At 41.1% G+C, this 11,253-nt stretch overlaps 1 protein-coding gene across 1 annotated transcript in view; it reads right to left on the bottom strand.

Moving 5' to 3' along the window:
- Window positions 1–4,945: 4,945 nt before the first annotated feature.
- Window positions 4,946–11,253, bottom strand: part of myo1d (myosin 1D) — a 98,394-nt gene continuing 92,086 nt past the window's right edge. The window contains exon 22 of the mRNA XM_042508193.1: window positions 4,946–10,194. Within this exon, the coding sequence (XP_042364127.1) occupies window positions 10,038–10,194 (157 nt within the window). The 3' untranslated portion in view covers window positions 4,946–10,037. The remainder of the gene's footprint in view (window positions 10,195–11,253) is intronic.

Below are 11,253 nucleotides of genomic sequence, written 5' to 3'. Positions count from 1 at the left end.
AGTGCTTCAATAGGAATGGACTAATTTGGAGCTAGTATTTGGATTGCACATTCTGGGCTACTTCAGAAACAACATGGCCGACTTCGTAGGATTTAGTAGCAACCAGCAGAAAATTATGGTGGCTGATGCTTAGTATCACCTAGCCAAGAATTATGCAGGTTGACAGGAATGGACGTATTTAGAGCCAGTGTTTGGATTGTCTCTTCTGGACTACTGTGGAAACAACATGGTGGACTCTGGAGAATTTAGTGGCCTCTAGCAAAGAGTTATGGTGGCCAATGCTTATGCGCATCTTGCTGAGAATTATGTTGGCCAATACTCAGTAATGCTTAAACACAAATGGCCTTACTTAGAGCCAGTGTTTGGATTGTTCATTCTGGGCTACTGTAGAAACAACATGGCCGACTCCGTAGGCTTTAGTGGCATCTATGCACAAATTATGGTGGCTGACACATGTGAGCATCTAGTGGAGATTTATTTAGCCCATTGCTTCAGTGCTAATGGCCTTATTTAGGGCCAGTGTTTGTTTTCTCCATTCTGGGCTACTGTAGAAAGAACATGGTGTACTCCATTGGATTTAGAGGCATCAAGCAGAGAATAACGATAAATGATGGTTAATAGCATAGTGGAGACTCACATAGGCCCGGCTTGTCTGTTCTGGGCTACTTCAGAAACAACTTGGTCTACTCTATAGGATTTAGAAGCATCAAGTTGCAAATTATGTTAGCCAATGCTTAGCAGCATCTAACGGAGATTTACGAAGGCCGACAATGTGAATGGCTTATTTAGAGCCAGTGTTCAGATTGTCCATTCTAGGCCACTGTAGAAACACCTTGGTGAGCTCTGCAGAATAGCACCCACTCGTAATGTTTGCTCATTCAAAGGTAGTAAAAACACAACAATTTTTATTTTCAAGTGATTATAAACTAATGAAAATCTTACCATCTTATCAACATACCTTTTCTACCAATAGATGCCCGTAAATCCTACACACTGGACTAATAGAAAATGCCCTTAAAAACATCTTTTTTTTCGTGAAACGCCGGCCTGCATGAACCCAACCTGCTGCCCCACATATCAAACAGAAAGCACACACTCACTTTTCCAAGGAAGCAGATTATTTCAATGACACTCGTTCTGCATCGCTGCAGAAAAGCACAGCTTTACCTTCAGGATAATCCATCAGCATCACCTGCGTGTAAATCAAACGTGAGGTGACATCACATTCATCGAGGGGCTGCAGGAGATGAGGTGACCTCTACGGGAATAATCACATTTTCAATCATAGGAAGGAGAAAATGACATGATGCAACGACATGACAACCAAAACTGAAAAGCATGCAGAACAGTTATTATCTCTGTAATAAGTGCAATCAACGCTACAGTATTTTCATCCAGAAATGTATGAGAATTTTACAGGTTTTCACATCACATCTCAACATAGATAAATAGTGCTCTTTCTTTAAGCAGTGTTCTGAAAATCTGTCTAATGGGCTGGTAGTGCCAACAAAAGGTTTCTGTCAAAGCTCTTTCCCGGAGAATGGACGGCCTCTCCGCTGCTGTGTTAGTGTGAACCTGAGAAAATGAGCAGCTCACAACCTGCCTCTGCTGCGGGACTGTGGCCGTCATGTGGAGTTGAGAAAGTTCATTTGGAGTGTTTGTACTGGCACAATAGGGGGACACGCACTTTGGATGGGTTTCTGCTCTGGCAGTGAATAAAAAGCAGGGCATTGGGGTTAAAAGGGCCTCAAGAAGAGACCCCAAACCTTTTTTCTCTCTGTCCACTTTCCCCCCGACTCACTTGAAATGTGCCATTTCTTTTCCACTTTGCATCATTGAGTAGTTGTTTGAGAAAATACTTTCAAAAAGCTTATACAATATGAAAAAAGACTCAAGTGATAGTTAAAGATTTCTGTCAAATTCTTTTCTGTATCTTGTTGCGTACTTTGTAGATAAAAAAAACAAAAAAACGAGACAGTGGTTAAGAACTTCAAAAAGGGAGACAAACGACGGCTGCATGTGTGTGTGAATGTGTGTGTGTGAGAGTGTGTGTGAATGACAGCATTTTATTTGTACAGAAGAATGTGTGACATGTTTTCTTATGGACATGGAGCATACACCGACCACACTGGTACCGGGACTTGGTTTTCCCTCGTTGGGGTGAGGGAGGGGTGTCGATGCTGTTCAATAAAAATGTTCTTTTTGTTTTGAAAAAGACAAAAAAGCTGTTACTGTAATTGAAACTTTTTTTCAGTTAGTTTCTGCTTATTTTAATTTATTTTTGTACTGTGATGGAAAAATAAAATGCACTGATCGTTCAAGGTCGCCACTTGTCTTTTTGTGCCTCCGGCTGTGGACCGATGAGCGTTCATTTTGTCTAACTTTGGGTTTAGGGCCGCGCTCGGGGGGGGGGAAGGGGGGGGGGGGGCAAGTGCTGCTCTTTCATTTTCCCTATCAAGATTTATCTCAACTGGCAATGTTTGTATAAGTTTGGGGATCGAACCTACACTTTGATTTGTGCTGGTTTGACTGTTATCAGGCCATTAAATGGCAGTTATCATTAGTGAATGGTGTTATATAAGAGAAGGGGCCTGCTGAACCTACTATTCACCTCTGCAATAGCGCCAACCTTTCACCCAAATATGATCATTTCTGGCTGAGAAAAACCAAGATGGCAACAGTCAAACTGTAGTTGACCTGATGGTGGCTGGCAGCTTACTGTGAAAGTAAAAATTTGTTTAAACAAATAGATCTTATAAACTGTATATAAAGGTGGACAACATGACAACTCCCCCAAATTGTAGCTTTTCAATCTCGATTGCCTCCTGGTGTCTAACTGCAGTATTGGTCATAAAGCCTGCCCCTCTACGTTAGCCAATGCAACATAGGCCAAACTCAAAACTCTAAGGACACGCCAAATAAATTTTGCATCCAGTGCATGATGGGAGCGGCCATTTGCGGGATATTTTAGCTTGCACCTACGCAGAGCGGGTGTAAGTGGGGGAACGTCATCCATCTTTATATACAGTCTATGACAGATCTGCACATCAAGTAGCTCTTGTTAGAAGTATTTCAATGCTGTGTAACGCTCTCAGCTCTTCCTGAGACTTCTTTTTTCATTGTTTCTCTAAATGCCTCCTAATACTCATTAAAAGTCAATAGTTTTTTTAAAGCTACTCCACAGTCTTTCCATGTGCCCAACAGCAGAAGTATGTCAGGATGCCTGCTAGCTCACCTGGTAGAGCAGGCGCCCCATGTACAAAAGGCTGTGTCCAGCCTGTGGCCCTTTGGTGCATGTTGTCCCCTCTCTCTCTCTTTCCTTTTCACTCTACATGCTGTCCTTTCACAATAAAGGAAAAAAAACCCCAAAAAAAGAGGTATCTCCTAGGCTACATTTACCCATGGCTGGAAATCAGTGCTGTATCACCAAATACACTGGGAGCCCCCACACAGACAGATTAGTTTGGGTCAGTTCACTCTTTGCATATCACTCTCTGTCCATTAACTCCCATTTATTTAACCACCAGGTCATTCTTAGTCACTGCCCTTGAGGGAAGAAAAAACAGTCATCCCACTCTCCGCAGCAGACACTCATCCATCAACCAGTGGATTATAAACCCCTGCTGAGGTGGCTGGTGATGGCTGACACAGTGGCAGTGGCAAGCGGCGTTGTCATGCCGACCGTAGGGGTTTTTTAGCCGTTTCGACGTCACCCGCTGAAACAGCTGTTAGTGGGTGGATTAACGATGAGCTCTGCTATCGCAACGTCACACATTACAGAGTGCGGCCACCCTCGGGAAACATTTGAGTCAACATAACATCAGTGTTGGCACGAAATCCAGACTAATGACTTCCAACAGTTTTATCTCATCACCCCCACAGCAGTAAACAAGCACAGATAGTGACTAAAGCAGCAGCTATTGATGCAAATAAATTTATTAATAAAATGATTAATGAAATATTTCCCATCATGGAATGCACAATCTGTATTTATACAGAATACATTTGCACAAAAATAGTATTACAACGCTTCCCTTTAGACTTGCTCTGGAGATTACAGTATATTTATGGTATGTGATCACAAATATGCAAAATATAATATAAAATTAGGCACATACGGAATGAACGGTACAGATTTAGCTCAAAGCCACAGAGTAGGGAATAAATTATGGAAAAGAGAATGGAATTTGTTACCCTTTGGCTAACATATCAAAACACAGAAAACTAGAGGAAAAGATCCCAATATAGAGAACAGTGAAGGGAAGAACACAATGGCACAAGTCTCCTGGTGTTAACATTCGTGTTAAACATCCTTTTATGCTCATTTGTAAAGCGGTAATGAGGAGAAGCCGGTGATTTTTATAGTTGCGGTAAAGCTGATAATCATTGTAATGGAAAACTAATCTTTGTTGATTGGATTTGCTCACCAAAAAAAACAAAACAAAATCAAGGATAAATCTGATCAGATTTGACATTATAACAGTGAAATGAGCATTGTGTGTGTATCAAAGCCTAATTTATCTTCTCTCCTGTTTGAGTAATTCTTGATAGAAACTACAGTGCCCAGCTGTTTTATGAAATCACTTTTTTAAATAAAAGTAAATACTTCAGAGCGATTTATACAGATTAACTTCTTCACTATGAACTAGTGGTAGGACTGAATATCATTAAAAAAATCAGTACCCTTAAAGTGACACTGAGACCAATAGAGTACTTCATTTAATACCTACAATGTGAATGTTCGTAATATAGCAATGTTTTCAAAAGTTTTTGTGGCATTTACGTTGCCTTGGATTGGAAATAATGACGGCTAGTGCGGCAGCTGCAATAGAAATAAACCTGCTAATGTTTTGAACATCCATCGCCATGCTTCTTTGAATGTTATTGCGAAAATGAGAAGTCACATAACATCATAACATAACATGTTGAAAATATTGTTGAAGTTTTGTGCAAATCTGAAATGAAAACCTGACTAGTGACAGGGCTAACTGTTAGCATCACATGGCTAATGATACCTAGTGCTTATTAACAGGCTAAATGACAAAGTCGAGCCGTTTTAGTGTTGGTGTGAGATTGATGGGACCGTTTAATGGTTTGGTGTCGGATGTTAGCTGTGTTAGCTCGTGTGAAGCGTGCAGACATTGAACTGATGGTTCTCTGGAAAGAGATCGGCTCAACAGAAAGTTTGCTGATCCTGGCTCGGGAGTCAATTTACAGTAACGATACCCAGCCCTAATTGCTATTTTTGGTCTTTTCATGGGATTTGTTGACAGAATTATTATTCTCATCCTTTAAGACATTTTGGAACCACAGTATTTACTCGGCTTTGTGTTATCTCTTTGTTTCCACTGCTGTGTGATCATCCTATTGTTCCACATGTATTGTTGCTGGTGTGGTTTCCCTTCTTGTTTCCACGCCTCCTGGGCACAGGACGAAAAGATGGGAAAAAAAAAAAAAGGAAAACCTTCACTGCCCTGCAGGACGGTACAGTCAGCCCAACTGGGCGAGGAGCGAAGATTTAACAGAGGAAGGAAAGTAGGAAAAAGGAGGTAGGGAGAAGGAGAAAGCTGAGGGAATAAAGAAAAAGAAGAGGCCAAGCTCGGCTTTGTTCACTCTCCTCCTCCTCCTCCTCCTCCTTTTGCCTTAAGAAAGCAAAGAGAGGAGCGCTGAAGTGAGAAGTGACACAGAGTCCATCCTAATGATGAGCGGTGAATAGCAGAGCAGAGCGGAGGAGAGGAGAAGCCCTGTGGGAGATTACCATGCCGAAGGATATGGAGAGCTGCAGTGTTATTGTCCACACACACACACACACACACACACACACACACACACACACACACACACACACACACACACACACACAGGCTGCCTGAGCTCCTTAGAAAACCATCTATTAATGCAACCAATGTCACTTCCTTAATCCACACTGTGAATGCACCACTTTCCCCAAACAACTCTCTTTCTGCATCAAAGTGTCTTATCAGGCGACGGGACAAGGTCGGCCGCCACGGAGCCGCGAGGTAGAATGGAGATTTGCTTCTTCAAAAGACGGGGCCTCTTGCAAACTAATTAAGATAAACGACTCGCTCAACACTCGGGCACAATCAGAGCGCCGTGCTGCTGTGGCCGAAGTGATTGCTAACAAGTTTTTGCTTCCTGTTGTAGAGAGTGTGTCTGCCTCTTCAACTAGGCCAGACACCGGGGGAGCGCCGACTCATAACCCTGAGCTGTCGCTCCTCAGCCCTCAGTCAGTGTTCTTTGCTCAGAGACAATACAGCCAGGTCTCTGTGGGCCGAGGGATAACACATTTCTGGTCTTCTCATTCTAACAATTTGTGTCATTTACCGTCACGTCATCATGACGACCACAAAGGAATACTTCGCCCCCAGAATGATCATTTGTATTTCAGTTACTCACCCTGTGTTACCTTGAATTCTTGAAGTAAACTATTTTTCTCACGTGCCTCCACGATGGAAGAAGAATCCGAAATATTTTTTAACTGAAGTTAACAAACAAAGCGTCTCTTGCACTGCCACATAAGACCCTGTTCTTCGCCATATTAGCAGCTAAGATAATAACTCTTAATGACTGGAAGGCTAACAGCACTCCTTGATTTCTTCAGATGGACATTAAGAGAATCAGTCTCAGCCATACACATGGAGAGAATTCACTTTTTTGGTTGCAGAACTATTTTTAAAAAATAACTTATAAGTAATTGCTCTTTATTCTTTCACCAAATATTATTTCTTTGTGTTTTAAGTGCGGGTGTTGTTTACATTTTGTGAAATAAAACTGAATATGTGGTCATTTATCGAATGTGTGGACCCTGAACTAATGACTACGGAGAAATCTGGACCCCATAGCTGGACTATTGTGTGTGAGAGAGAATATGCTGGCAAGACAGTTATTTTGACTTTAGATATTGATATCTCAACATCAGCTGAACTGAATTTTATGATCCAAACTGCATTTGAAATCTTCTTTCACTTTTTTTGCAATTTGAAATGCAACCATAGCCTGTATTAATCTCTTAAACTGTTAGTTTGGCCCTTGGAAAATGCAAATCCAGGGTCAAAAATGAACTTTTAACCTCAGAATTATTCGGTTTGTTACAGAGCAGCAGATATTTGCACCATATGTGCAATCTGTGTATGGATATTAATACACGCACTGTAAAGCCAGACAAGCCAGATCTCCATCTCGTGAGCTTCTGTGTTGCCACACATTCTCACGATGTCTGGAAAAAGACCATATTGCAGCGCGCTAGCACTTACCAAAGGATGAAAACAGAGTGGAAACTTTCAGCACAGCCGACAGCTTGTGAGAACAGTACAAAGCAATCTCTGAAGTGCTGATGATTTGATTGGTTGGATTTGGCCTCGGGACCATCGAGGGGAGTTTAGCGAGCGCAGATGAAAATCAAATCTCTGAAATAGTCCACGAAAAGTCATTCCCATCATTAGACAGGGAGGCAAACTAGGACAGCAGTCTGATTCCAGACTTCACACCCCTCTGTCTTCACTCGTTCACTGTGGCCGCTCGCCAGACTCTCAGCCTCAGAGCCAAGAAGAGGAGAGCTAAAAAGAGCTAATCAACACACGCACACACTCCCACAGCCGTACTCACACACTCTCCTTTTCTCTGATGAAGGGGATATTTGTCAAATGGAAGGCTATTCCACAGGACGAAGGACCACTACAAGTCATTATGCTATTCACCTGACAAAAAGAGAGCAAACGAGACTATGCTCAGGGGCTGGAGTTCACGTGGGATTATACAGTACTGGCCAGCAACACTCAAGTCTTTGTTTACATTTTAGGAGAATACGAACTCAAAATATCTGTTAAAAAAAGAAAATAATGCTTTGGTTATTGTTTTTGTATTTGCATTCTGTTACTCAGTTTTAGCATCTCTTTTTATACTAAATGCAGTATAGGTGCTGCCAGAGTGTATTCTAACAGCCCAATTTACAGAAAAAAATGTTTGCATTGCACATTTTTGCACACCACTGATATGTTACATTTGTTCATTATTTTGTAGCAGATACATAGAAACTTAACTGTTTGTTCCCAACATTGTTGTGGTGAAGGTGTGGTTAGGTTTACACACAAAAATAACTTGACTATGTTTAGAGAGAGATCAAGTTTTGACTTAAAACGCCTACATTTGGGGCCACAAAAGCAAAGAAATCAGGGATGGGTCAGTGAAAAACACCCAGGTTCTGTGGCTCAAATGCAGCTGGAAAACGCTGTCACGTGTCTGTAAAAAAAACACCCAGATTTAGTGCTGGAAACATTGGTGGAGATAGTTGGAAGGGTCTCTAAAAAAACTGGTGTGGTTGTCAGTTTGGTCTCGAATAGTGTTCTGCAGTGGTAGAAAAGTTGTTGGAAAAGCAGCAATGGGTTGGTGAAAAACACTGGGGAACACAGTGGTGTGGTGCGCAACCAAAAGCAATCAAGTTCAGTGGCAAAAACACAGATTTGGCTTAGAATACCCACATTTAGTGGCACAGAAATCCACTGGAAAAGCAGGGACTGGTAGGTGAAAAACACCCTGGTTCTGTGCCACAGATGCTGTTAGAAAACACAGTGATGTTCTGCTAAAAACACCCAGGTTCGATGCAACAAACCCAATGCCGGTAAGGGTCTCTACAAAAGAAAATGAGGTTGTTGTTTGTTGGCCTCAACCAGTGGTTGACAGGCCACTGGAAAAGCAGGGAGGGTTGGTGAAAAACCACCCGTGTTTTGTAGCTTAAAAGCCACTAAGAGATGCCACAATTTGTTCAAACGCTGCTGGGAGAGCTGGGGCCGGTCAGTGAAAACACCCAGGGTGCCACAAACACAAATGGAAATCCTGGGAAGGGTCACTAAAATACAAATGTTGTTGGTCTTAAACAGTGGTCTGTAGCTTGTGTGGGTCTTGCCTATGTGACACACGATCCACTAACTTCCACCTCTGCATGACAAAGTCAGCGTCACTAAAGAAACTTTGATATGATACATGAAACATGTAGATGTAACATATTTATGGTTTGCAGAAACGTACAATGCAAACATTGTCTTTTGGGCTGATTCTAACCTCTGATATATAAGCAGTATGAGCGTATTATAAAAGTACACACATTGCAGAAAAGAGTATAAGAAGCAGGATTTAAATTAATAGATTTTTAACACTTTGCATGTAGCAGGTTGCGATGTTCAGGACATGCTCAACACGTCCTGTGACTAACACACTGACAGTGAATTTGGAGCTGGTGCCTCAGACACTGGCTGAACCACTGAATCACATTTTGCTGTCCTCACATGTGATTGTAAACATTTTATGCACTCTACGTGGACGCTGCATTTCCTTTCATTTACCGTGTAGGTAGGTAAGTCTTCAATTAAGATCATTAACATTATTATTCCTTAGAATATACATCACAAAAAGTGTTCTCTTGTATTTTAGAGCAGATAGAGTCAAACATAAATATTATCTTGCTTCATTTTTTTTGGGTTTCACTTTTCTAGCCCCTGCACAGGGAGCTGCACGGATTATAAATTCCTGCAAAGCCTTTGGATTTTTTTCCGATTATGCAACATCAGTTTTTCAGAGAACAGTTGCTGCATAATCACCTCTCACCTCCGCCACCAAAATACTCCATCTGCAATAGAGTAAATATTGCACAAAGCAAGTCAGTTGAAATTTGGATTTTAAAAAAGAAAAAAACACCACTTTGGTGGATTATCCTGTAGTGCATTTTATAAAAACCTGTTTAGCTCAGGACATTGTGCATGTAGGTGTAGGCGCACTTCCTGTTTATAGTAATGTTGCATAGAAATCTAGAAAACAGGTCAAATTTGGCATGGCTTTGCATATTGAGGATGTAATTACCGCAATCCTCCTACAGAGCGGCTATCTATATCGTCACATTATCAGCAGCTCTGCAAAAAAGAAGTGAATCATCATGATCTCAGCCTGGCTCTAATCTCTGCTGTCACCGTTTTTTTTTTTTTTGGGGGGGGGGGGGGGGGGGATTTCACCCTGTGTGGCCCACTTTAGTTGCCAGGAACAGCCAGGATGTAACCAGATCGGCTCTTGGTGAAGTCAGGCTGGGATTGGTTGATCTTGGGCTCGACAATGATCGTGCACTTCCTCCCGCTCATGCTGCACTGGATGGGACTCGCAATGTTCACCTGCAGCTTCCTCTTCTCACTGGAGAGAGAGAATAAAAGACGGAGAAAGATGAGCAGTGGAATAATGTAACCAATGTAACCAGTTTAACTGAGTAGCACCTTGAGTTTGCATGTGTATGAGCAGGTGAATTAACTGGTCGCAGGACTAGAAAGGCTCTCTAAAAACACAAGTCCATTTAACATATAAACACAAATTCAAAGTATCTGTATATTACTGGAGTATTTCCATTTAATGCAACCTTATACTTCTGCTCTCAGTGGTAATTATTGTACTTCTTACTCCTTTTTCTGACAGCTTTAGTTACCTTTTATTTCTTTTATCGCCTTCCTGTCCAGTAAAAACCATCTTTCTCCAGATGTGTTGCTAATGAATGTTTGCGATTACTGGAAGGATGAAGTGTTTCTTTATGTCGAGAAAATTCTCAAATTTCTTCCTGATGAAATCACATTTTGGATATTTCACTGAAGAAAGTTTTCTTATACATCAGTAGATAATCCCTTCTCCAAACATTATGAGGTTAACTGTGGTGTACCACAAGGATTAATTTTAGGACCGTTACTTTTTAATTTATACTTGCTACCCCTGGGCAGTGTCATCAGGAGACACAAATGTATTTATTGAGTTTTTTGTATAGCTTCTCATCCATTTTTGTTACTGCCGTTTTGTTTAATTTTGTTTTTATCTTTTTCTGTTTGTTTTAAATATCTGTCTCTCAGTCTGTCCATCTATCCATTTATCTAAGTGCTGATAAAACTACCCACAGGGCTATAAAGGGGTTAAAATGAGCACAACCTTAAACATCTACAGCTGAAAAAACATTAATGCAGCAGTAATATATGAACCCAAAAACATCAGATAAAATAGGAAAACACTGACATGAAAATTTGACTGCACAGTACTAAATAAATTTTGCTGATAAATACTTTCACTGGTTTTGAATGCAGGATTTTTCTTGTAGTTTAATAATTTCACAGTGTGGTGTTAGGACTTTTACTTCTCTGTTGCTGATGAGTTACTGGTAGGTGTAAAGTTGCACATTTTTATATAGAAAAACATCAGAAAATGAACATTTACGCA

This window comes from Plectropomus leopardus, chromosome 19 (assembly GCF_008729295.1).
Source record: "Plectropomus leopardus isolate mb chromosome 19, YSFRI_Pleo_2.0, whole genome shotgun sequence".
NCBI classification, from domain to species: Eukaryota; Metazoa; Chordata; class Actinopteri; order Perciformes; family Serranidae; genus Plectropomus; species Plectropomus leopardus.
The sequence above is the reverse complement of the archived record's forward strand: the minus strand, read 5'-3'. Positions and strand labels throughout refer to the sequence as shown.